Genomic DNA, 26898 nt, shown 5'->3' with positions numbered 1-26898 from the left:
ATAGCATAATAAAAATGGCTATCATTTACTGAACACTACTATAACACAAGGCACTATGATTTATGCTCCATACACCCTTAAAAGCCTCGTAACGATTCTATGATGTGGACAATGTGACTTGATTATTATCATTCCATTTTTACAGAACTGAGAGTCCAGCGTAAGGTTAACTTACAAAACAATTCTAATACAGTTCTCCTCATAACCCACTTGATCTCTCGTTTTCTGGACTGTTTCACTTATACTGAGTACTTTAAGACCACAGAAAGCTTCAAATGGTGATTTGCACTACTGTGAAATCATTTAAACGGTCTTAAAACTAGAGGATAATAAGACTTCACAAAATACTGAACAAAAATGGGTAAATCTGAGTAAGTGGATCATCAAAGGCGCCACATCCAAAACAATGTACTGATTTCATTGATCCTTCCCTTAATTAAAATAGTTGTGAAATATGTCTTCAAAACTGCTTTCAGAACCTGAAGATAGATCAAGCAAAAATATCAGATCTTGTCTTTAGTCCCAAACAAAACTGTCCACGTCTGATCACTCACTCATCCATATTATCTGTCAGGCAGAATGACTTCTGGTTATTTCTAAATATTTAGCTAGCTACTTCATCCTTCTGAGGATAAAGATCTGTCAACAGGAAAACAGAATACTTGGTAGACTCTAAATGTACAGTTGAGAGAAAAATGCCAAAAATATTTTGAACAAGGGCAACATTGATGGAAGACGTACACAGCCTCCCAAGGGGACAACGTGGAAGGGACAGGCTCTCTCTCAGATGGACGCCTCAGCTGTTGTGCATTTGCTAAACCGAGCTACTATTTTATTTATTTATTTATTTATTTTGGTCACTTTGGGGCATCTAATTGCTGATTGGGTCAGAGGCAGAGAACCTGATCCCAGGCCTGGAGAAAAAGACAAATCTCTCACCATAAAGAGAATAAGCTAGCATGACATGCTCTGAGAACTCTTACTGAAAATACAGGGGAGTTCAGTTTAGCACTTGGATCTTAGCCCACCATACCTCAGCAGGCCCTCCCTCCCGTCCAGCTGCAGTTTTTAAGATAGCCCACTGTTTGGTGACCAGGCCACGGGAACCCTAAGAGGGAGATTGTTTTCTCTCCTAATTAGCCTATTTCAGAGCACAATGCCACCTTCATTTTCTCCCTCACAGCCAATAGCAATCTGACAGTACAAGGGAAAGCAGCATCTGAATTTGTTCTGTTCAGTGACCAAGCCAACAGCTCTCACTGGGGTTTTCCCTCCAAAGTAACTGTTCTGGATCCTAGATACAGGTTCACTCCTGTAGAGTTCCCCAACTGGATATAAATCAGTATCATCAAGTCACACTGAATATTTATATAGCTAGGAGCTGCAACAATCACCACTGGTATTACCTACCAAGAGCTGCCTATCTTAAGTATAAACTGCACACAGTGGTCACCTTCAGTAACAAAGAAGGCATATTTCTACGGAGAATACATTTATAAAGAACTACACAGAAATCTAGCATTTTCCAGGCTAGAGTCAAACTGGGAGAAAAATGCTGCTCTAATTTTGGAAACAAAGATAGTTTCTATACAGGTTCCAGAAACTAATATTTTCAAGGTTAAGTCAAAAAGCTGTCACATAAATGCAGGAAACAAAGGAGAAAAAAACATATTATATAAAGGAATATAATGTCACACATCACCATATATGAAAGCACTTTACATTTTTTGTTTTAAAAGCAAGTTAAATTCTCAGTTTGGATGTGAACTAAAACGATTTGCTCTTGATGAAGTCCTGAACTTGGTAAAACTTTCAGTCTGAACAAAGTAGCTTTATGTAAACTTCATCTATACACCATAGCTAGCTGTAGAGATGGTGGCTACAAAGGGACAGACTATCTTCAAATCCCAATACACACGAGACCTCAATAAGGTATTGTCCACATGGAATGAAGAAGTACTTGGAGTTTAAAAAAACAGGTGAAGAATCTTTTTATAATTTGTAAAGAGAAGGCACAGATTTCAGAAAAAATTGTTTAATCACAGTCTCTCTAAACAAAAATAATTCTCTAAGATCTCAAAGCCTGGGCTTGAACCTTTAAGGCTACTTAAAACCAAAGATTCTATAATTCTAAAATTCTATGAAATCACTGAAGGATTATTTCAGTTACCATAAATAATCTGGTAACTGAGGGAAGTCAGTTACCAGAATAATCTCTTACTTAGCAGTTCCATAGAAAGCAGCTATGAAACACTAAAGGGCGCTTTGCTTTAAGCTGACAGAAAAAACTTAGGACAAAACGCCAGAGCAGCTTTGATGCAAACCTAAAGTGCTGTCTCATAAGGAGACAAGGTAACTTGAAAGAGGCATTCTAATAAAGCCTGAGGATAAAATCAGGTTTATAAGACACAGTGATTAGTAGTTCTCCTGGATTAATGAGAGGCTCCATTTTATGTAGGAACTACTTTCCCTTACAGATTGCTCTTTGAAGGACTGTCTGCTTCATACTTTAATAATTGCAATTAGTAGTTTTAATGAAGACTCCTTGTTCTTGTCAGAAAGGAGACTGAGTTGAAAAACTAATTACACTAAGAGAAGATAAATGATTCTGGCCCAAAGGCAAAATCCAAGCCATGATGGCAATCCAAGAGCAAATCATTGGCCTTGAAATTTAAAATGAGAATACACTTCTCTCTAAAGACAAGGAATTTCGAGAAAGACATACAAAGGGCCAATGGGTACACAGAAAGGTGCTCCACATCTCTAACCATCAGGGATATGCAAATCAAAACCGAGATGAGGTATCCCCTCACACTTCTTTAAAAAGACAAGAGAGAACAAGTGTTGCTGAGAATGCAGAGAAAAGAGAACCCTGGTGTACTGTCGGTAGGAATGTAAACTGAACCAACCACTGATGAAAATAGTATGTGGTTCCTCAAAAAATTAAAATCACAGCTGATATATGATCCAGCAATTGTACTGCTGGGTCTGTATCCAAAGGAAATGAAATCAGAAGCTTACAGAAATACCTATACTCCAGTACTCACTGTATTTGAGCATTCTTTGGCATTGCCTTTCTTTGGGTTTGGAATGAAAACTGACCTTTTCCAGGCCTGTGGCCACTGCTGAGTTTTCCAAATTTGCTGACATATGAGTGCAGCACTTTCACAGCATCAGCTTAGGATTTGAAATAGCTCAACTGGAATTCCATCAACTCCACTAGCTTTGTTCATAGTGATGCTTCCTAAGGCCCACTTGACTTCACATTCCAGGATGTCTGGCTCTAGGTGAGTGATCACACCATCGTGATTATCTGGTTTATTAAGATCTTTTTTGTATAGCTCTTCTGTGTATTCTTGCCACCTCTTTTTAACATCTTCTGTTTCTGTTAGGTCCATACCATTTCTGTCCTTTATCGAGCCCATCTTTGCATGAAATGTTCCCTTGGAATCTCTAATTTTCTTGAAGAGATCTCTAGTTTTCCCCATTCTATTGTTTTCCTCTATTTCTTTGCACTGATTGCTAAGGAAGGCTTACTTATCTCTCCCTGCTCTTCTTCGGAACTCTGCATTCAGATGCTTATATCTTTCCTTTCCTCCTTTGCTTTTGGCTTCTTTTCTTTTCACAGCTATTTGTAAGGCCTCCTCAGACAGCCATTTTGCCTTTTTGCATTTCTTTTTCTTGGGTTTTAGAAAAGGCAGAGGAACCAGAGATTAAATTGCCAACATCCACTAGATCATCAAAAAAGCAAAAGAGTTCCAGAAAAACAGCTATTTCTGCTTTAATGACTATGCCAAACCTTTAACTGTGTGGATCACAATAAACTGTGGAAAATTCTGAAAGAGATGGGAATACCAGACCACCCGACCTGCCTCTTGAGAAACCTGTATGCAGGTCAGGAAGCAACAGTTAGAACTGGACATGGAACAACAGACTGGTTTCAAATAAGAAAAAGAGTACGTAAAGGTTATATATTGTCACCCTGCTTATTTAACTTATATGCAGAGTACATCATGAGAAATGCTGGGCTGGAGGAAGCACAAGCTGGAATCAAGACTGCCGGGAGAAATATCAATAACCTCAGATGTGCAGATGACACCACCCTTATGGCAGAAAGTGAAGAACTAAAGAGCCTCTTGATGAAAGTGAAAGAAGAGAGTGAAAAAGTTGGCTTAAAGCTCAACAGTCAGAAAACTAAGATCATGGCATCCAGTCCCATCACTTCATGGCAAATAGATGGGGAAACAGTGGAAACAGTGGCTGACTTTATTTTTCGGGGCTCCAAAATCACTGCAGATGGTGACTGCAGCCATGAAATTAACAGACGCTCACTCCTTGGAAGGAAAGTTATGACCAACATAGCATATTAAAAAGCAGAGACATTACTTTGCCAACAAAGGTAGATCTAGTCAAGGCTATGGTTTTTCCAGTGGTCATGTATGGATGTGAGAGTTGAACTATAAAGTTGAGTGCCGAAGAATTGATGCTTTTGAACTGTGGTGCTGGAGAAGACTCTTGAGAGTCCCTTGTACTGCAAGGAGATCCAACCAGTCCATCATAAAGGAGCTCAGTCCTGAGTGTTCATTGGAAGGACTGATGTTGAAGCTGAAACTCCAATACTTTGGCCACCTGATGCGAATAACTGACTCATTTGAAAAGACCCTGATGCTAAGAAAGATTGAGGGTGGGAGGAGAAGGGGATGATAGAGGATGAGATGGTTGGATGGTATCACCAACTCAGTGGACATGAGTTTGAGTGAACTCCGGGAGTTGGTGATGGACAGGGAGGCCTGGAGTGCTGCAGTTCATGGTGTCGCAGAGAGTTGGACACGACTGAGCGACTGAACTGAACTCATTGTATTATTACTCACAATAGCCAAGATATGTAAACAACTCAAGTATCCATCAATGTATGGGTGGATAAAGAAGATGTGTACACATACATACATACACACACACACAAATACAAACACATGAGTATTACTCAGCCATGAAAAAGATGGGTGTTCTTCCATTTCTGACAACATAGATGAACCCTGAGGGCATTATGCTAAGTGAAATAAGTTAGAGAAAGACAAATACTGTAGGATATTACTTATATGTGGAATCTAAACAACTGAAATTCAGGGTTACCAGGGGTTGTAGAGTGGGGAAACAGGAAGATACTTGTCAAAGGGTATATACTTACAGTTATAAGATTAACAAAGTGTGAGGATCCAATGTACAGTATGGTGATTATTGCTAATAATACTGTATTACATACTTGAACAAGGCTAACAGATCTTAAATGTTCTCACCATAAAAAGAAACACTAATTATGTACCAGGATAAACATGTTAGCTAACACTACAGTGGTAATCATTTTGCTCTATATAACGATCAAATCAACATGTTATACACCCTAAACTTTCACAGCGTTATGTGTCAATTATATCTCAATAAAGCTGGGAAAAAAATTTTAAGTAGACAATGAATTGAGAGAAATGAGAAGCTAATAAAAGATAAGGAAGTAGAACTACATACCAAGCAATTTAGTATGACAATAACTTAAAATACTTCTCTGAATAAAAAGTAGAATACACATAGTCAGTCCATCTATCAAAGACTCTGGCTGGGCCTATCAAACCGGATTAGTTATAAAAGTACACTAGCTGGAGCAATAAATCATAAAAAACTTACTAAAAGAAAGAGTCTCAAAGGTATAAATACATTGAAGAACACTAGGAAGCCAATGCACCAAGTAAAGAGAAGCAGAAAAAAATAATTTGAACTCTTTTTCTCTTACACATGGAGGTTCTTTGCCATCTAACCAAAAGAGCATTACTAGATATGACCAAGAAGGGGGGAAGGGAAGTGCCCTGATACACTGGTTCACAATGAGAATTCCAGCCTTCTCCAGTTGCCTGGAGCATAGTAATATGATTTTCCAGCACATTAGGGAAGCAAAAGTAGAACCAGAAAGTCTATGTACTGGCTGGATTCTGTTAATGTCACTTAAAATGGAGGAAAAAAATCCTAGCAAGATACCAAATAGAGTGCAGCAGATGGTAAACAAATATTACGAAGCAATCTTCACAAAATCTGCAGTGTGTCACAAATATACAAAATGGCAGAGTTTGGGAAAAGAGAATCATAACAGGCCATATGTTGGTAGCGATTTCCTTTGAAGCAACATGCAATCCAAAAGAGAAACCAAGAGGAGGAACATAAAGGCCTGATAGAGGAGAGGCAGCCTCAGGTGAGGGGCGGTCAGAATGGCAAGCAGAGTTCCCACTGAATAAACAGCAGACAAACAGCAGATTCTGGGGAGCTCTCAGCCATACTACACCCACTGCAGTGGCAGGGCTCAAGTCAGCTTTCAAGAGAAATAATTTAGCTTCTGCCAAGAGCCACAGAAACTTAAGACAATACTGTGCTTTATTTGTCATATGTCATATTACTTCAGTGCCAGGTAAGAAGGGTCAGTTAGAACTACAGCAAAGGCATCTTTCTAAGGCAAGAGGAAAGAAATGAAAACAGAGTCATAGAGGTTAAAAAAGACAACAACAGGAAATTATCAGAAGACCTGTCAAGTTTAGAACCCTTCTCAGGGTCTAAGATCTGGTCAGGACTGGAGGCCATAGTTTCTAAGGCCAAATCTTCATATCCATGAGTTTCAATTTAGCTCCATGCCTCCCACCTCCTGAATCCTTCTTCTTTGCTTCCTCTTTCTTTTCAAAAAAAATATCTAAGTGCCCATTATGTCACATAATGTTCTGGACACTGGGGATAACAAGAGTGGAAAAAGGAAAATCCCTGCCCTCACGGAGGTTATATCCTACTTGAGAAAGACTTGAAAGGGATGAGGGGGTGAACCACACAGATATCTGGGGAAGGAATGTTTCAGGCAGAGAGGCAGAAGAATATCTGACATGCCTGAGAGATGAAAAGAAAGCCAGAGTAGCTGGAACAGATTGAGAATAAGATGGAGGAGAGAGAGCCGAGTTCACAGGAGTAATGATGGAGTAGAGCTGGGGGCAGATGAGAAAGGGCAGGGCCGTGCAGGACTTGGCCTTCACTCCTGAGTGAGAAAGAAACCCTGGAAGGTCTTGAGTGCGATCTCACTTAATTTCTAAAAGAATCACTTTGGCTGCAGTCTGAGGAAGAGGCTATGTGGAAGCAAAGCAGAAACAGGAGACAAGTCAGGGGACCACTGTCCTAGTCCAGGGAAGAGGTGATGGTGGCCTAAACTAAGTTGAGATTTTGAGCAGTCATTACAAGCTGGATATATTTTAAAGGTAGAGTCAACAGGATTTGCTGATGGATGAAAGACAGAAGGCGAGTCCTTATTACTTCATTCCTTCAACCATTCATATATTCCAGAAGCACAAATTGAGAGTTTACCATGTGCCAAGTGCTACGCTGGGTTTCTAGTGACTCAAAAGTGAGTGGTACTGGAACTTCCCTGGCGGTCCAATGATTAATACTCTGTGCTTCCACTGTAGGGGGCATGAGTTCAATTCCTGGATGGGGAACTAAAGTCCTGAAAGCCATGGGGTGCAGCAAAAAAAAAACCTCAAAAACAAGCATCACTATCTACTGCCCTTAAGGAACTAGCCTGGTGCTTGGATAAACGACTTAAAATTCTAAATTCTCATGTAGAACAGCCAGACTACCAGTACTTACTACTACTACTACTAACTAATAAGACTACCAATATCTACTACTACCACTAACAACTACTCTCATAAGACTAAAAATGTTTTGGACTTTTTGCAATAGTGATATTTCAGAATTTCAATAAATTCAGTTCAGTTCAGTCAGTCGTGTCCGACTCTCCGCGACCCCATGAATCACAGGAGGCCAGGCCTTCCAGTCCATCACCAACTCCCGGAGTACACTCAAACTCATGTCCACAGAGTCGGTGATGCCATCCAGCCATCTCATTCTCCGTCGTCCCCTTCTCCTCCCGCCCCCAACCTTTCCCAGCATCAGAGTCTTTTCCAGTGAGTCAACTCGTCGCATGAGGTGGCCAAAGTATTGCAGTTTCAGCTTTAGCATCAGTCCTTCCAATGAACACCCAGGATCGATCTCCCTTAGAATGGACTGGTTGGATCTCCTTGCAGTACAAGGGACTCTCAAGAGTCTTCTCCAACACCACAGTTCAAAAGCATCAATTCTTCGGCACTCAGCTTTCTTCACAGTCCAACTCTCACATCCATACACGACCACGGGAAAAACCATAGCCTTGACTAGACGGACCTTTGTTGGCAAAGTAATGTCTCTGCTTTTTAATATATTATCAAGGTTGGTCATAACTTTCCTTCCAAGGAGTAAGCGTCTTTTAACTTCATGGCTGCAATCAGCATCCGCAGTGATTTTGGAGCCCCCAAAAATAAAGTCTGACACTGTTTCCACTGTTTTTCCATCTATTTTCCATGAAGTGATGGGACCAGATGCCATGATCTTTGTTATCTGAATGTTGAGCTTCAAGCCAGCCTTTTCACTCTCCTCTTTTACTTTCATCAAGAGGCTTTTGAGTTCCTCTTCACTTTCTGCCATAAGGGTAGTGTCATCTGCATATCTGAGGTTATTGATATTTCTCCCAGCAATCTTGATTCCAGCTTGTGCTTCTTCCAGCCCAGCATTCCTCATGATGCACTCTGCATATAAGTTAAATAAGCAAGGTGACAATATACAGCCTTGACGTACTCCTTTTCCCATTTGGAACCAGTCTGTTGTTCCATGTCCAGTTCTAACTGTTGCTTCCTGTCCTGCATACAGGTTTCTCAAGAGGCAGGTCAGGTGGTCTGGGATTCCCATCTCTTTCAGAATGTTCCACAGTTTCTTGTGATCCACACAGTCAAAGGCTTTGGCATAGTCAATCAAGCAGAAATAGATGCTCTTCTGGAGCTCTCTTGCTTTCTCCATGATCCAGCGGATGTTGGCTATTTGATCTCTGGTGCCTCTGCCTTTTCTAAAACCAGCTTGAACAGCTAGGAGTTCACGGTTCACATATTGCTGAAGCCTGGCTTGGAGAATTTTGAGCATGACTTTACTAGCATGTGAGATGAGTGCCATTGTGCAGTAGTTTGAGCATTCTTTGGCATTGCCTTTCTTTGGGATTGGAATGAAGACTGACCTTTTCCAGTCCTGTGGCCACTGCTGAGTTTTCCAAATTTGCTGGCATATTGAGTGCAGCACTTTCACAGCATCATCTTTCAGGATTTGAAATAGCTCCACTGGAATTCCATCACCTCCACTAGCTTTGTTCGTAGTGATGCTCTCTAAGGCCCACTTGACTTCACATTCCAAGATGTCTGGTTCCAGGTGAGTGATCACGCCACTGTGATTATCTTCGTCGTGAAGATCTTTTTTGTACAGTTCTTCTGTGTATTCTTGCCACCTCTTCTTAATATCTTCTGCTTCTGTTAGGTCAATGCCATTTCTGTCCTTTATCGAGCCCATCTTTGCATGAAATGTTCCCTTGATATCTCTAACTTCCTTGAAAAGATCTCTTGTCTTTCCTATTCTGTTGTTTTCCTCTATTTCTTTGCATTGATCGCTGAGGAAGGCTTTCTTATCTCTCCTTGCTATTCTTTGGAACTCTGCATTCAGAATTAAATTAAATTAAAGCCCCCTTTATACCATCTCAAATTCTAAGAATATACAATTAGCTCTTACATGTTAATTTTTTTCCACCAGCAATGGGGACCATTTAAAACATTTATTAGATATTTTGATGGATCACTAAAAGGTATCTCCAGGCCACATCCAGGATGGTCTTTTCCCCTGTGTTTTTCTTTTTTTAATTGGAGTATAGTTGATTTACAATGTTGTGTGAATTACAGGTATACAGCAAAGTGATCAGTTATACATAAATACATAACCACTCTTTTTTTAGATTCTTTTCCCATATAGGCCACTACAGAGTAATGAGTAGAGTTCTCTGTGCTATACAGTAGGTTCTTGTTAGTTACCTATTTTATATATAGTAGTGTATATACGTCAATCTCAATCTTCCAGTTTATCCCTCTCACTACCCGCCTCTGCCCCGATAACCATAAATTTGTTTTCTACATTTGTGATTCTACTTCTGCTTTGTAAATAAGCTCATCTGCATGCCCCTTCGGAGAAGCAAAGGCAAGCCACTCCAGTACTCTTGCCTAGAAAATCCCTTGGACAGAGGAGCCTGGTAGGCTGCAGTCCATGGGGTCGCTACGAGTCAGACATGACTGAGCAACTTCACTTTCACTTTTCACTTTCACACATTGGAGAAGGAAATGGCAACCCACTCCAGTGTTCTTGCCTGGAGAATCCCAGGGACGGGGGAGCCTGGTGGGCTGCCGTCTATGGGGTCACACAGAGTCGGACACGACTGAAGCGACTTAGCAGCAGTATGCCCCTTTTTTAGATTCCACACGTAACTGATATTATATATTTGTCTTTCTGTGTCTGACTTACTTCACTCAGTATGACAATCTCTACATCCATCCATGTTGCTGCAAATGGCATTATTTTGCTTCTTTTTATGGCTAAGTAATATTCCACTGTGGGCTTCCCTGGTGGCTCAGGGGTAAAGAATCTGCCTGCAATGCAAGAGACATTAGCTTGATCCCAGGGTCAGGAAGAATCCCCTGGCGAAGGAAATGGCAACCCACTCCAGTATTCTTGCCTGGGAAATCCAGGATAGAGAAGTCTGGCGGGCTATAGTCCATGGGGTTGCAAAAGAGTTGGACACAACTTAGTGATTCAACAAAGACAACAAATATTCCATTGTATATAGCTTACATGTTAATTTTTAGACTCAGTGAATTTTAGACTAATGTGAATTACAATTTTTCATTAACCTACCCAGTTTTACTTATAGGCAAACAGTTAGCTCTTCGATATGGTACAGTGTAAGAAAATAATGCTTCATTTTCCCCAGAAATTTATAAAACAACTGAAAAGGATTCTATTCAATGAAGAGTGAGTATAAAATGGTCACAGTTAAAAACAAAATAAAGATTTATCCTAAAGTCATATTTTCTGAACCAGAACTCAGACACACGGCTTGACCAGTGTGAAGATACCCATATGAGGGCTATAGATCAGAATATATGACGTCAGAGTATCCCAGAAAAGTGGGACCTTATGGTATTTATAGGTATAAGTCAGCATTTGTCTATATAGACTTAAAATACACCTATCAAGTCAACAGTAAGATTTTTACTGTCCAGCAACACCAGCCCAACTGTAATTTTATACTAGTAACTTGTCTAGAGAAGACCCAGGGAGAGGAACACACGTAACTGATGTGCGCAGGAAACTCATTAGCAGGCACAGCTGACTTTCCTCACCTCATGTGTTGGTGCACTCATTAATCTGCTAATGAAAATGTGAAAATCAGCAGGGATCTTTGGACCTTTACGAATGTCAAGCTCCTATAGCATACATAGGGCTCACACACTCAAACATACAAGATGTTTTATGGTTATGGAATTTAGCTTCATCTCAGAAGTGTTCTCATATCTGGGGAAAGACAAATTATTCAATAACCAGCATGGAATCAACTGTCTGAATTCTTGAAAAATAAAGTTGGATCACCACCTGACTCCTCCTTGCACCAAAATAAACTGGAGATGGTACAAAAATTTTTTAAAAAATCCTCTGCCTTTGTAATAAAATACATGTTGTTTTATTAAAGAAAAAGAATCCACATGAATACAGATACGAACATACATATTTACGTACATACCTAAAAGTGTGTATTTAACCCCATTAAAGTAGAAAGAAAAAAGAATCTGAATTAATGTTTCTCCAACATCTTGGAATGTGGTAGACCTTTTGAAGCATGACATAAATCCAGAAGTCAAAATATAACAAACCAGACCATGCAAAAATTTTAAACTTCTCCATGGGAAAAAAAGAGAGAGAAAGAGGGAAAAAAAGACCAAAACAAGCTGAAATGAAAGCAATAAACTAAACAAAAATACAACATCTAAGACAAAGGACCAATTTTCTTAATATTGGAAAGTTCTTCAGTCAACTAGAAAAACACAAATAACCTAAATAGAAAAATGGGCAAAGGTGATAAATAGTTCACAGAAATTAAATACAAATGACCAAAATATAAATGAAAAGATGCCCAAGCTCATTTATAATTGAAGAAATACAAAATAAAATTATAATAATCTTTTTCACATCTCAAACTGACATCAACTAAAAAGTTGATTTGGTGAAGGCAGAGAGAAATGGGCATTCTTGAACACTGCTGGTGGGAGTGCAAATTGGCTCTGCCTTCTAGAGGACAACATGGAAACAGCTATTAAAACATAAAATATGGAAATCTTTGTTTCAGTAGCTCCAAATCCATTTCTACACCGTGGAAAGTCATAAGAGACAATGCTCTTGTTGACTACAGCATTTTTTTTTTCTAATGCTACTAAAAAAACTGAAAACGTCTTAAACTTAAAACTAGTCCATCAACAGGTTAAATAAATTAAGTCATAGCCATAAGAGTATCCAAAAGAATGAAGTTGATTTGTATACGTTTACATTAGAAAGAGACCAAATATATACTATTAAATAATGGCAGGGGCAACTAGCTCCAATATTGTATAAATCATATACAAGGAAATATCTGGAAGGATACAGAAGAAACTGCTAACTAGGGGATTGGGGATGGGGACTTCTCCCTTTATTTTGATACTGACTGAAATTTTTTTAAGATCATCTTCTTAACTTAAAAAAAAAAAAAAAACTAGACACTATATATTGAAAAGTAGTACTTTCACCTAAAAGTGGTAAAAAGAAAAAGAGGTTTGAGGCCATTAGTCCAAAAAGTAAGTCTGGCACGAATGGGACTCCTTCCCCTCAGTTTAGTTCAGTTCAGTTCAGTCGCTCAGTCATGTCCCCTCATTCACCCCTAAATCCCCTTGGAAACGCTATCCCCAGGAATAGAAATCAGAAAGAATATAGCCACTTACAGACCCTCTGCCCTCTCAGGACAAGTGTGGGAATTTGATTTTGGATCCCGAATTGCCTACCACCAACCCTGTGGATGCTGACTGCAGCCATGAAATTAAAAGACGCTTACTCCTTGGAAGGAAAGTTATGACCAACCTAGATAGCATATTAAAAAGTAGAGACATTACTTTGCCAACCAAGGTCCACCTAGTCAAGGCTATGGTTTTTCCAGTGGTCATGTATGGATATGAGAGTTGGACTGTGAAGAAAGCTGACTGCTGAAGAATTGATGCTTTTGAACTGTGGTGCTGGAGAAGACTCTTGAGAGTCCCTTGTATGGCAAGGAGATCCAACCATTCCATTCTAAGGGAGATCAATCCTGGGTGTTCATTGGAAGGACTGATGCTAAAGCTGAAACTGCAATACTTTGGCCACCTCATGCGACGAGTTGACTCACTGGAAAAGACTCTGATGCTGGGAAGGATTGGGGGCAGGAAGAGACAGGGACAACAGAGAATGAGATGGCTGGATGGCATCACCGACTCTATGACATGAGTTTGAGTGAACTCCGGGAGTTGGTGATGGACAGGAAGGCCTGGCATGCTGTGATTCATGGGGTCGCAAAGAGTTGGACACGACTGAGCAACTGAACTGAACTGAACTGAACTGAACCAGTTATATCCCATGGCTGAATAACTGCATGAATAATCAAAAAAAAGAAAAGCAAATTGTTTACTTAACTTTAGGTTACATGCATTTTACAATTCTCTTTTGAATATGGACATATATACATTCCATCTTATTCAACAAGGGTGTTTCTACAAGGCACAAAGTATACTTGTTCCTCAGTATGCAAAGGGTATTAGTTCCAGAACCACATCCCTCCCGCTCCATCACAAACAGGATACCAAAATCCATGGACCATGAAGTCTCTTACATAAAATGGTGCCATACAATTGGCAGATGTGGAACCTGTGGATATACAGGGCCCACTGTACTAAGAAAAGAGCCAGAGTGAAATAAAACGTGACCCCTATCACCTGCTCCAGTGAAGTGCCCCAAGAGATGAACCACATCTGTGGGGACTGGGGGTTTCACCATCAAGATGGCATTTCTCAGAACTGAACTTTCAGTAAGAGAGCCTTAACGCTTCCTCTCTTTTCCACTTACTCTTTTTCTCTGCATTTAGTAGAACAGGTAAATTTGACACTATCCTTTCTCTCGTCACTTAATTATATCACTAAATATAATACCACCTCTCTTATATAGGTTCAGTTCAGTTCAGTCGCTCAGTTGTGTCCGACTCTTTGCGACCCCACAGCACTCCAGGCCTCCCTGTCCATCACCAACTCCCGGAATTCACTCAGACTCAACTCCATCGAGTCAGTGATGCCATTCAGCCATCTCATCCTCTGTCGTCCCCTTCTCCTGCCCCCAATCCCTCCCAGCATCAGAGTCTTTTTCAGTGGGTATACTTTGCAGGGCTTCCCTGGTGGCTCAGTTGGTAAAGAATCCACCTGCGATGCAGGAGACCACCTGCAATGGAGGAGACCTAGGTTTGATCCCTGTGTCAGGAAGATCCCCTGGAGAAGAAACTGGCAACCTATTCAATATTCTTGCCTGGGGAATCCCATGGACAAAGGAGCCCAACAGGCTACAGCCCATGGGGTCCCAAAGAGTTGGACACAAATTAGTAACCAAACCACTGCACTAAGCAGCCTTAAATATATTACCATAAATATTTTAAAGTTTTATTTATTCAAGATTTGTTCCATCATACCATAAACTACTGAAAGAGAGTGAACATTTCAGCAAATTAGCATATAAACTACATCTTTCCAACCATCAATATTTTTTGCACATAAATTTCATTCATTAGTATGGATCTTTGGTACAGAAAATAAAGTTACCCTAGAACACTCATGAAAGAAGCCCGCATAGGATTTTAAGTCTATAATGGAAAGTCCACAACAATCTGAACACAATAAAACGAAGAACTATCATTACTTTGTTTCTGTGTACTTTTGTTCTTATTCTTGCCACCTAAAACGGGTCCAAAAGCTAATGGGTATAGAGCCACTGCCCTTGCTGTGGGGGGAAAAGTAAAGATCTCTAAGAAGTTAAACCTAGAAGTTTAAACATTTCTTCTGTTAGTGTTAAGTATACTTTTCAGTGTTAAATATATTACCATAAATATTTATTTGATCAAAGTTTTACTTATTTAAGACGGAACTTGTTGTTCCATCATACTCATAAACCACACTTAACACCCCTCACAGGCTTTCAACATACTTGGTTACAAAGGCTGCAAGTTTCATGCTCAAAATAGAACTGTATTTAGATATGGACTCTACTACTTTCTAGGCCTTCCCTGTGACTCAGATGGTAAAGCGTCTGTCTGCAATAAGGGAGACCCGGGTTCGATCCCTGGGTTGGGAAGATCCCCTGGAGAAGGAAATGGCAACCCACTCCAGTACTCTTGCCTGAAAAACTCCATGGACTGTCTGCTGAGGAGCCTGGTAGCCGACAGTCCATGAAGTTACAAAGAGTCGGACACGACTAAGAGACTTTCACTTCACCACTTCCTAGCTGATCACTTTCAACAATCTCTTTATGTCTCTGAGTTTCAGTTTCCTCACAAGTGTAATTTTCCTACCTTACACAATTATGGCAAAGATTAGCAACAATGCAGGTACATCATCAAGAACACTGTCTGTCTGGCACACAGCAGCCCATCAATTAGTTCAGTTCAATTCAGTCGCTCATGGACTGCAGCATGCCCGGCCTCCCTATCCATCACCAACTCCCGGAGTTTACCCAAACTCATGCCCATTGAGTCAGTGATGATATCCAACCATCTCATTCTCTGTCGTCCCCTTCTCCTCCTGCCCTCAATCTTTCCCAGCTTGGAGGCCTTTTCAAATGAGTCAGCTCTTTCCATCAGGTGACCAAGTATTGGAGTTTCAGCTTCAACATTAGTCTTTCCAATGAACACTCAGGACTGATTTCCTTTAGGATGGACTGGTTGGATCTCCTTGCAGTCTAAGGGACTCTCAAGAGTCTTCTCCAACACCACAGTTCAAAAGCATCAATTCTTTGGTGCTAAGCTTTCTTTATAGTCCAACTCTCACATCCATACATGACTACTGGAAAAACCATAGCCTTGACTAGACAGACCTTTGTTGGCAAAGTAATATCTCTGCTTTTTTAATACGCTGTCTATGTTGGTCATAACTTTCCTTCCAAGCAGTAAGCATCTTTCAGTTTCATGGCTTCAATCACCATCTGCAGTGATTTTGGAGCACAAAAAAATAGTCTGCCACTGTTTCCACTGTTTCCCATCATGAAATGATAGGACCGAATGCCATGATCTTTGTTTTCTGAATGTTGAGCTTTAAGCCAACTCTTTCACTCTCCTCTTTCACTTTCATCAAGAGGCTCTTTAGTTCTTCACTTTCTGCCATAAGGGTGGTGTCAACTGCATATCTGAGGTTATTGATATTTCTCCTGGCAATCTGGATTCCAGCTTGTGCTTCCTCCAGCCCAGCATTTCTCATGATGTACTCTGTATATAAGTTTAATAAGCAGGGTGACAATATGCAGCCTTGACATACTCCTTTTCCTATTTGGAACCAGTCCGTTGTTCCATGTCCAGTTCTAATCGTTGCTTCCTGACCTGCATCAATAAATGATAGCTAAAATAATCAGCAAACTACTATGAACCCTGACTCTGAGCCAGAAAGGCACAGGTACATTGAGCCACTTGGAGGGATACAGAAAGGGAGAAGTAGAAAAAGCAAAGTAAGATTCTTTTTTGCCTCACCTAAAAACAATCAGAATGCACAACATCAAAAATTATGACAACTCTTAGAATAAGTCTTGACAGTGGCTGAGAATATACACATGAGAAATTCCACTTTATCACCTACTAACTGTGAGACTTAAGTTACTTAGAGGAGATGTCCTCAAGTAGCACAGAACAAATAACAGTCCTTCAAAGTACTTCATGGGGATCTTGTGAAGGTTAAATTAAATGAGATAACCCATGAAACACTCTTAACACAAAATCTGGCAACAGTTAAGTACCCCAAATGTTAATTACCAGACCATCCATGAAATCCTTGGCACCCCCAAGGAGTTACCGCAAGGCATCTGAAGAGCTTGCGACACTAACATGTATTTCAGATATACATACTATTTTTCAGTAGTACATGGATTTCAGTGTGGTTAATACAATACTCTTCTTTACTAATTATTTTAAGAGTTTGACTCAAGTAGCTTTTAAAACCATGAAGTGATTGCTGAAAAATATTCAACAGAGAATACTGAAATAGAAATAAAGACAGAGATAAAGCAGGAAGTGTGTTCAGTCGGTCAACTCTTCCCCCACTACAGCCCCAAGTCTGCTTTTTAGGAGAAACCACTGGAAAGCACTGCAGAGGGCTTGGGAAGTTGGGATGTGGAAGTAGGGAATAAATATGGGATCATACTACATTTAATCAAAATGGGATCATACCATATGTATTCTGCTTATTAACAGTATATCCCAAATATATTCCATGTCAATGTTTAAAATTCTTAATTAATTATTCTAGGCATTTAGCTTACCTCTAAATTTTTTGCTTTTAAAAATAATTCCAGGGAATTCCCTGTGGCCGAGTGGTTAGGGTTTGATGCTTTCACTGCTGTGGCCCAGGTTCAATCCCTGGTCAGGGAACTGAGATCCCACAAGCCTTACAGAGCAGCCAAAATTAAAGAAAAAAAAAAAAATTTCACAATGAACGCTTTGTTTGAAGGGCATTCAAGACATGTGTAGGTTTTTCTGTTGGAGAGTTTCCTAAAAGTGGATCTGTCCAGTCAAAGGTTTTGAACATTCTTTATTTTGGTAAGTATTGTCAAACTGTCTCCAAGAGAACACAAATAAAAGAGAGGACCTTGTACTCTCTGTCATTAACCATCTGCTCAGAAAACAAGAACAAAAAAGATACAATCATGTGGAGAAACTGTACATTTTTCCACAGGGAAAAGCAGACCACATCTTTAGTAAAAGATGGGGCCACAGTTACAAACCTTTCTTTATCCTTCCCAACACCAGAGGCCCTGTTCTACTGACTAAACTCTCATCCTGCTCAGCCCTTCACATCCCCCTGGCTTATGTCAAAACCAGTTTTCTAGTACACCCTGCCCCCACCCCAGGCCCCAAGCCAATTGGTTAAGCGGGGGGCTTGGGAAATGAACTCAAGACCTGAAGTGTCGCTGTTCCCATCCAAAAGCCTTGCCAAGACCCACTGAAGCAGAATTATTCCACGCAACAGTCACTGAATTGCTCTACTCTGTGGCTGCTTTAAGGTAGCAAAGGATTAAAATCTTTTCATCAATAATCACTGGCCTACAGGTAGTTTACACGTTTCATTTTGTCCTACAATATTATTACAGTGAGGAGCAAGAGCAGATAAAGGTCATGCTGGTAATTAAAGCTATATTATAGAAATATGTACACCCAAGATATGATTAAATAAGAAAATATTACTCGGTTCAGTATCATCATTAAACTTGCATTAATTTATAAATATTTAAATGTACCATATGATGATCATAAATAATCTGCTTTTGTCAGTTTCTAAAGTAACGCAACCCATAAACCCTTTGAAAAATTACTGCAGAAAGAAACCGTCAAAGTATATAACCCAGACTTACATTCAAATGCTGTGGTTGTTGCTTCAGGCAGAACCTGGCCTATCACATCCTAAACAAAGAAAGAATAAAGAAACACAATTAGCCATCTTCTTTACTGCTAACATGTGGCAAATCCTAGAGGAAATATGTGAACCTGGAAAAGATTTTTGAAATGTCGGCATAAACTATAAAAACATTAGCACATAATCACACTTAGCCCAGCAATCTAGGTCCAGAGTTTAAATCTCTATTCTAGAGTTTAAACCTTTTCTAGGGGAGGGGCTCATTAAAAAGTCCTTTCCACTCTGTATCAATGATGTAAGCTTTTACCCTGGATTCAACAACATAGACGGAGAAGGCAATGGCAAGCCACTCCAGTACTCTCGCCTGGAAAATCCCATGGATGGAGAAGCCTGGTAGGCTGCAGTCCGTGGGGTCACTAAGGGTCGGACACAACTAAGCGACTTCACTTTCACTTTTCACTTTCACTTTTCACTTTCACACATTGCAGAAGGAAATGGCAACCCACTCCAGGGTTCTTGCCTGAAGAATCCCAGGGATGGGGTAGCCTGGTGGGCTTCCGTCTATGGTGTCACACAGAGTCGGATACGACTGAAGTGACTTAGCAGCAGCAGCAGCAGCAGCAACAGCATAGACAAGTACATTGCTGTGCATTTACCAAAAAAAAAAAAAAAATGGTTTCTTCTATGGGAAGCTACAGAAGGAATGTACTGTTAGGAGAAAAAGAGGTTTCAGGAGTCAGACTGGCCTGAACCTGAATCTCAGCTCTGCACTAAACAAGCTGCGTGACTGGGAACAAATTACTCATCCTCTCTGAGCCTGAATTTGATTATCCCCCAGTATGGGTCTATAATGCTATTGGTACTTGCGTTCATGCTCAGTCACTAAGTCATGTCCTACTCTTTGCAACCCCATGAACTACAGCCCATCAGGCTCCTCTGTTCATGGGATCTTCTAGGCAAGAATACTGGAGTGGGTTGCCATTTCTTCCTCCAGGGGGTCTTCCTGACCCACAGATCGAACCAATGTCTCCTGCACCACCCGCACTGGCAGGCAGATTCTTTACCACTGAACCATGGAGATAATGTAAAAAAGTATTAAATAATGTAATAAACATGAACTAACCTAATACACCATAGATCTTCAACAAATGTAGTTCTTGACATATAAATAACAATACCATGCCTTGCACTCATAATAGGAAGAGTTCAAAAAACAAGTTTCCATGATGATGATGTAAATCTATACTACTACATTTAATACAAAGAATCATCAACTTTCTACTCTGTGCAACTGAAAAACATATTTAATGACATCAAAATAGTTAATCTATTATGTAGTTAATTTAGCCTACAAAAGAAGTGCATATAACTTGGTATCAATGTTTTAATGAGCCTGTAAAGTTAAAAACACTTGAAAAATAGTCTACAGAGACGGTTTATTTAAAGGGGTACAGAACACCTTCGAGAAACAGCTCTGGGAAAAGTGACCCTCCATGATGTCCAGCCCAACCCAAACGGTCTACACACTTCATTGCTCTTGGGGAGCTCTGCTACAATGTCCCTCCTGGGCTGTGCCACAACTGGGACCAGGCACCAGATGACAAAGCTGCTAGCAGTATTTCTCGGCAGGGCGCCCACAGCCCTTCCAAGCAGGGCACTTAGCAGTGTGGTGGCTGCAACTTCCTTCTAAACGCAGTTCTTTAGAAGCTTTTGCTGCAGTGGCAATTTGCATAATAGCCTAGTCTCTACTCTGTGTATGTGTGCGTGTTTTAAGTAAAGCTCTGCATATAAAATTGATCAAAAGGAACTATCTTAGGCAGTCCTCACTCATTAGAGCCAAGAGATTTTTTTTCCTTTAGTCTTAGCAAATGAAACAACTTTTTGAGGAAGTATCTGTAAAAGATTTTAGTATTGAAAAAAATCTTTCTAGATATTTGTAGGTAGAAAGTTTCTTTTGACAGGTAAATGAAAACTGCTGAGTTCATATGGAATACACAGGCAACCAGTGCAAAGCCTTAGAGTGTAGAGGAGAGCCAAACTGCTAGGCTTGGACCTTGGCTCTGCTGTTCAGGCACTGAGTGACTGGATCTCTCTGGGCCTCCATTTCTTTCTGTGTAAGATGAGATCATAACCGTACCTATCCTGTAGGACTAAGTTAATATTTGTAAAGTGCTTACAACAGTGTCTAGCACATGTTAAGGCAGTATTAGTGTCTGTTAAATAAATAAAACAGTCACTGGTGACTGGAACATTACAAATCTTAGCTCATAACAAAACCCCAAATTTCAGCACACAACAACTAATAGAGGATGATCTCTGGTTCACTTAATCCTTCTATGCATTTACCGAGAACTAGTCAGTATTGGTTTAAAAGCGGGGAGAGAAGGGCGAACACCCTTCACCTTCCCAACTCTCCAAGTCTAGGTTATAACTGCTTACTTTCAGACAACCAATCTCGAGGTGTGAACCCTACAGAATTAACAAACTAACTTAGGATCCCTCCTGCTTAAGAATAGCAGATACCCATCAAATGACAAATTTCTAACAACTATTTGAACACACTGCTGGGCAGCAACGGCCTCCTTAGCCCATCAACATAAACAAGGAGCCACACAAACTTTACATCCAACATGGAGAAAGAAAAAGCAAGAATCGTGAGAGAATCATGAGAATCACATGAACATAACCAGCCACCTTGTTCTGTTGTTAAGGCAAATAAAGTGGAGCTATCGTGATGACAAAGGGGTAAAAAGCTGGAAATAAAACACTATCTCCTGGTCTTTTCTAAGCAGGCACATCCAACTTTATGCATATTTCCCAGTTGTGTTTTAAGTGATTAATTTCAAAATGCCCCTGTCTTATTCTCAACATTTTACCCAACCTAAAGAAGGTTTCAACTCCAGTGTTCTTGCCTGGAGAATCCCAGGGACGGGGGAGCCTGGTGGGCTTCCGTGTATGGGGTCACACAGAGTCGGACACGACTGAAGTGACTCAGCAGCAGCAGCAAAGAAGGTTTCAAAACAGCACACGGGTTTACACAACTGGATGATGATCATTTCTTGATCATTTTCCTCTCCTTCCCTTCAGTCAAACAAATGGCAAAGCAAAAATATAAGGGAGCAACCACAACATGCCAGGAGCACAAAGATAACAAAACTGTAGGCAATAGAAGAATAAGACTCACTCCTCGACGTCAGGAAGATTATAATCTGTCACAAAAATAGGGACAAACCTAAAGGACTAACAATTCAGAGTACTTACAGTCCCCCGATGGCTCAGCTGGTAAAGAATCTGCCTGCAATGCAGCAGACGCGAGTCCTACCCCTGGGTCAGGAAAGATCCCCTGGAGAAGAAAACGGCAACCCACTTTCATTCTTGCCTGGGAAATCCCACGGACAGAGGAGCTTAGCAGGCTACAGTCCACAGGGTTGGAAAGAGTTGGACACGACCAAGGAACAAGCACGCACAGTATGATAAAAGGGCCAAACAAAAGACATAAACTAGCAAATAGTAGTTGTTAGAAGGCAGGAGAAATCACAGGCTCAGTTAAGACAGATACTTCACAGATAAGAGGAAATGCAGACTGGAACCTGGGAGAGAGGGTTCAGAGGAAAGGGGGAATGCGCTCTCCTACCACACACTAATCCAGACCTCCTGCACAACTGTCCCCAAACTGGGGACTGTGTCGCCAAAAAACAGGGGACACACAGAAAGCTGAAAAACAGACAACCCAGGTGCCTCTGCCCGAGAGGACCAGCTGGGCCTACTTCACAAGGCAGCCAGTCCCCAACTATTTCAGACAAAGGACACAGCCACCAGAGAGGCCCAGCGACTTGCCCAGGGAGTCCCAGCCATTCAGTAGAACTATGAGTGGTGCCCTCAACTACTGACTCTAAGTCCAAAACACCCTCCGCTCCAGGTGACTCAGTGACTGCAAACTGCTTCTGGCTTCCGTGTCTGGTTCTGCCATGAACCAGCTGTGTGGCTTTATCATTTTTCTCATCTGGGTTTCACGAGTCCTCATTTGAAAAATGACATGAGGACAGTTACATCAGATGGAGGGGAACAGCGCAGGTTTCATCTGGCTTAAAATTTTAAGGTTCCCAGCCAAAAATGCTGATGCGGACTGTTGGTTTCTTGCTGCAGGAAAACCTACAAAAGAGAGCCCAGGGGTCCTGCAAGATTTGAGCTTGCAGTTCAAATAACTTGATATACTGCACAGCACCCACTGTCACGAGCCCTGCATCAGGCTTTCCCAACATAATATGCTCCACCTGAGCTTATCTGAGTTAGCATGTGTAAAGGCACCTTGCACTCTGAGCTCTCAATCGTGGAACTGTTTGTGCAAGGTTTACTTTTAGGCCAGTCATCCTTGAGCCAATGTACAACTAAGAGATGCCCAGGCCCTATCTCTTCTGTTGCTATAACAAAAACACTTAGAACTTAGTAAGCTCTAGGTTGTTGGAAGTATCAACAGGTATCAACTGCCCTAGAACTATGAGGTTGGCACTACTTTTATCCCCCAACCCTATTTTGTTTTCTTTTTACCAGTGAAGAAACTGAGACACAGAAGACATTTGCTCAAGTTAGTACGGTAAGGCTTGCGATTTAAACCCAGTCAGCCTGGCTCAAGAGTCTGTTTCAAACACTGTACCATTCTACTTGGGCTCATTCTACTGGTGGCTCAGTGGTAAAGAATCCACCTGCCAACGCAGGAGAAAATACAGGTTAAATCCCTGGGTCGGGATGATACCTTGGAGAACATAGGCCAACTCACTCCAGTACTCTTGCCTGGGAAATCCCATGGACAGAGAAGCCTGGAGGGCTACAGTCCATGGGTTTGCAAAGGGTTGGACACCACTGACTAAACAACAACCACCATTCTACTTAAAAGAATACCTTCTGTTGTCTCAAATGAGTAAAGTCAAAGAAATCTCATGTCTTTCTCATCAAAGACACAATCTCAGTTAACCTTCAGAAGTCTTTGAGGCAGGTATCATTCCTCCTAATTTACAAGCAAGAAAACTGAGGCTCAGAGAAGAACAGTGACTTGCCTGCTGCTGCTGCCACATCAGTCGTGTCCGACTCCGTGCGACCCCATAGACGGCAGCCTGCCAGGCTCCCCCGTCCCTGGGATTCTCCAGGCAAGAACACTGGAGTGGGTTTCCACTTCCTTCTCCAGCAAATGAAAGTGAAAAGTGAAAGTGAAACCGCTCAGTCGAGTCTGACTCTTCGCGACCCCATGGACTATAGCCTAGCAGGCTCCTCCATCCATGGGATTTCCCAGACAAGAGTACTGGACTGGGGTGCCATTGCCTTCTCCCAGTGACTTGCCTAGTTATAGTTAAATCCAAAGTTCTTGATTCAAAACCTAGTGTGCTGTCCACAAAACCATAATGGTGTGCATTCTCTTTGAAGCGCCCTCATAAACAAATCTTTCAGGGTCCGAGGTAGCACCAGAAACAGAGAAGTCTCTCCTCTAGAATTTAATCATCTAGTGGAAGGGACCAACAAAATTAGCACAAAACCCATGTACTTTGCCAGGACAAAGTTGTGGGTACACAGAGGAGGGGCATGTGACCAAGACCAACGCAGAGGAAAAGTGAAGCTCGACTCTGAAGGACAGGTAGGAGCGGGCTAGCTAAAGCAAGAGGTCAAGTGGACATGGCCTGGGCACCTTGGAGAACTCAAGGTTAATTCTATACATCTGGAGGACAGGATGCTCATGTGGGTGCAGTGAGAGATGAAGCTGGTGCCAGGCAGGCATGAGCCAATCAAGACGGGTCCAGAGGACCATGCCAAGGAGTTTGGGCCTTACCATGAAGGAAGAGGTCAAGAAGCAACAGTCAGAACTGGACATGGAATAATAGGCTGATTCCGAATTGGGAAAGGAGTATGTCAAGGCTGTATATTGTCACCCTGCTTATTTAACTTATATGCAGAGTACATCATACAAAATGCTGGGCTGGATGAAGCACAAGCTAGAATCAAGATTGCCAGGAGAAATATCAATAACCTCAGATAGGCAGATGACACCACCCTTACAGCAGAAAGCAAAGAAAAACTAAAGAGCCTCTTGATGAAAGTGAAAGAGAAGAGTGAAAAAGCTAACTTAAAACTCAACATTCAAAAAAAAAGACCATGGCATCCGGTCCCACCACTTCATGGCAATTAGATGAGAAAACAATGGAAACGATGAGAAAACAATGGAAACAGTGACAGACTTTATTCTTTGGGGCTCCAAAATTACTGCAGATGGTGACTGCAGCCATGAATTAAAAGATGCGTGCTCCTTGGAAGAAAAGTTATGACCAACCTAGACAGAATATTAAAAAGCAGAGACATTACTTTGCCTACAAAGGTCCTTCTAGTCAAAGCTATGGTTTTTCCAGTAGTCATGTATGAATGTGAGAGTTGGACTGTAAAGAAAGCTAAGTGCCAAGTCTAACATTCCATTTTATTTGAAATACAGTTTGAATATTTATTATGAAAGTAAGGCTTTACTGAGTCTTAAAAGTACATTTTAACATCTCTGAAATAACACCTCTATTTTAACATCTCTGAAATTGGGTTTTGTACAGTGTATGGCATGTCATAGTTTAATGGGCTGCATTTTTTCTTCGTTTTACTTCTCCTTCTTTCTTTACATAAAACACTATCTTAAAATTTAGGACACTTTAGGTTTGCTAAAACGTGATTGGTTAGGCTTGTCTTCTTTCTCTTTTCCACTAGTTACCAAGTTTAGAGAACTCAGTAGAAAGACCTGGAATCCGGCCAGGGACATTCCACATTCTAGATTCAACTTTTTGTATCTCAGTTGGCTGCTTCTGTGTAAAAAATTTCATCCCAGTCCAGGCTGAGTTCCTTGAGGGCAGGGGTCCAATCTGATTCATCTCTACTTCCCCAGGGACCTCAACACTTGTCAGATTTCAGTCCATGCAATTAATCAATGCCTGTGGAAGCAATAAAACTGCCCCCACATGGAGGACAGCAATGGTCACTAGCTCAGGCCAGCAACATCACTAGCTCAGGCCACCAGGGTAAGATTCGGTGATCACAGCGCTGACTACCCCACAAATGCCTCCCCCAACTCTTTAGGACTGACACACTGAGATTAGCACTCACCAGCACATCCCTGAAGAGTAGCTGCGGCCCAGAGTGCACTGTCCAGTCCACCGCTCCACTATTGGGAATCTTGATGCGAATCACCAGCACTTGGTTCTCCATGGCATGGAAGGGGCCAAGGAGCAGCCACAGCATTACAGGTTAAAGGGGCTCACATCCTGGTAGGGGGGCCCCCTCCCCCCTGGTTAGACGTGGGGGGCGCCAAGAGGTGACAAGAGGACCGAGGGTCAGAGCAGGAGGGTGGAAGAGAGGACGTGGTCCGGAAGCCGCCCGCAGGCTCGGAGCCAGGCCCAGGCTGTAGGGGGCTGAGGGACGTCTCCCGTTGAGCGTGGACGCGGTAAGGGGCAGAAGCCAGGAGGAACTAGCGGAGGTCAGAAGGTTCTGGAGTTGGAGAAGATGGCAAACGGGATGGTGAAGCTCTCTGCCGTCTGTGTGGGGGTGAGGGGACGGCAAAGAGAGGACCCCGTTTTAGGGAGATACAGCGGCAGGTGTCCGCTCCTCCTTAAGGGGAGCTGAGGGTCCCCGACTTGGGGGGACTCAGTGAGGGGCTGTTAGGAAGGAGTCCCAGGGCCGTCGGACCAAAAGAAAGCCGAGCGGACCGTCCCGGGAAGGCCGGGGACGAGCCCTCTGCCCCACCTCAGCCAAAGTGCGCGGGGCGCGCGACTCAGCTGCGGCCATCCGAGGCCAGCGTCTCGGCGGCGGCGGCGGCGGCGACAGGAGGGGGAAGGCAGCGGCGAGGGCACTGTTACTCCGGAACCAAAACGCGCGGCGCCGGAACCCCGGGAGCCGGAGAGCGGACCCGCCTCCCGCGACGCCATGTTGGAAGAGGGCAGCTCCCGGCCGTCCCCGCCCCCGCGCGTCGCGGGGCGGGACCAGAGGAGCAAGCGCTTGGTGCTGCGTCTGGAGTGACGGTATCAAGTGGAATACTCTGTCCCGAGACCCGAGAGGTCGCGAAGCGACCGTCCACGGAGACGTTGCTTTCCTTTCCCGATCCTGATTAAAGTCGTCGAGGTAAAGGCATCTAACAAAAGAAGGAGGAAAGTGAACTAGGGCAGGGGTCCGCCAAAAGCCGATTGATGACTAAAAATGAGTACTGTTTGCCTGTACAGAAGCCTAGAAAAAATAGAACTGCAACTCTCGTTAA

The 26898-nt window shown here is 42.0% G+C and overlaps 1 protein-coding gene across 5 annotated transcripts in view; it reads right to left on the bottom strand.

Moving 5' to 3' along the window:
• MAP2K5 (mitogen-activated protein kinase kinase 5) overlaps positions 1-26479 on the bottom strand; it is a 278537-nt gene extending 252058 nt beyond the window's left edge. For 2 of the 5 annotated variants that reach the window (XM_055437356.2, XM_055437357.2), the window contains exons 1-2: positions 25755-26474; positions 18628-18676 (exon numbers count right to left, since the gene is read on the bottom strand). In XM_055437356.2, the coding sequence (XP_055293331.1) occupies positions 18628-18676; positions 25755-25889 (184 nt within the window). In that variant the 5' untranslated portion in view covers positions 25890-26474. Of the gene's footprint in view, positions 1-18627; positions 18677-25754 lie in introns of all 5 variants that reach the window. The other 3 variants (XM_055437358.2, XM_055437355.2, XM_055437354.2) reach the window with 3 other exon arrangements.
• Positions 26480-26898: the final 419 nt, after the last annotated feature.

This window comes from Moschus berezovskii, chromosome 9, assembly GCF_049115385.1.
Source record: "Moschus berezovskii isolate FMDL1 chromosome 9, NW_MosBer_1.0, whole genome shotgun sequence".
Taxonomy (NCBI): domain Eukaryota; kingdom Metazoa; phylum Chordata; class Mammalia; order Artiodactyla; family Moschidae; genus Moschus; species Moschus berezovskii.
This window is presented reverse-complemented; position numbering and strand designations above follow the sequence as displayed.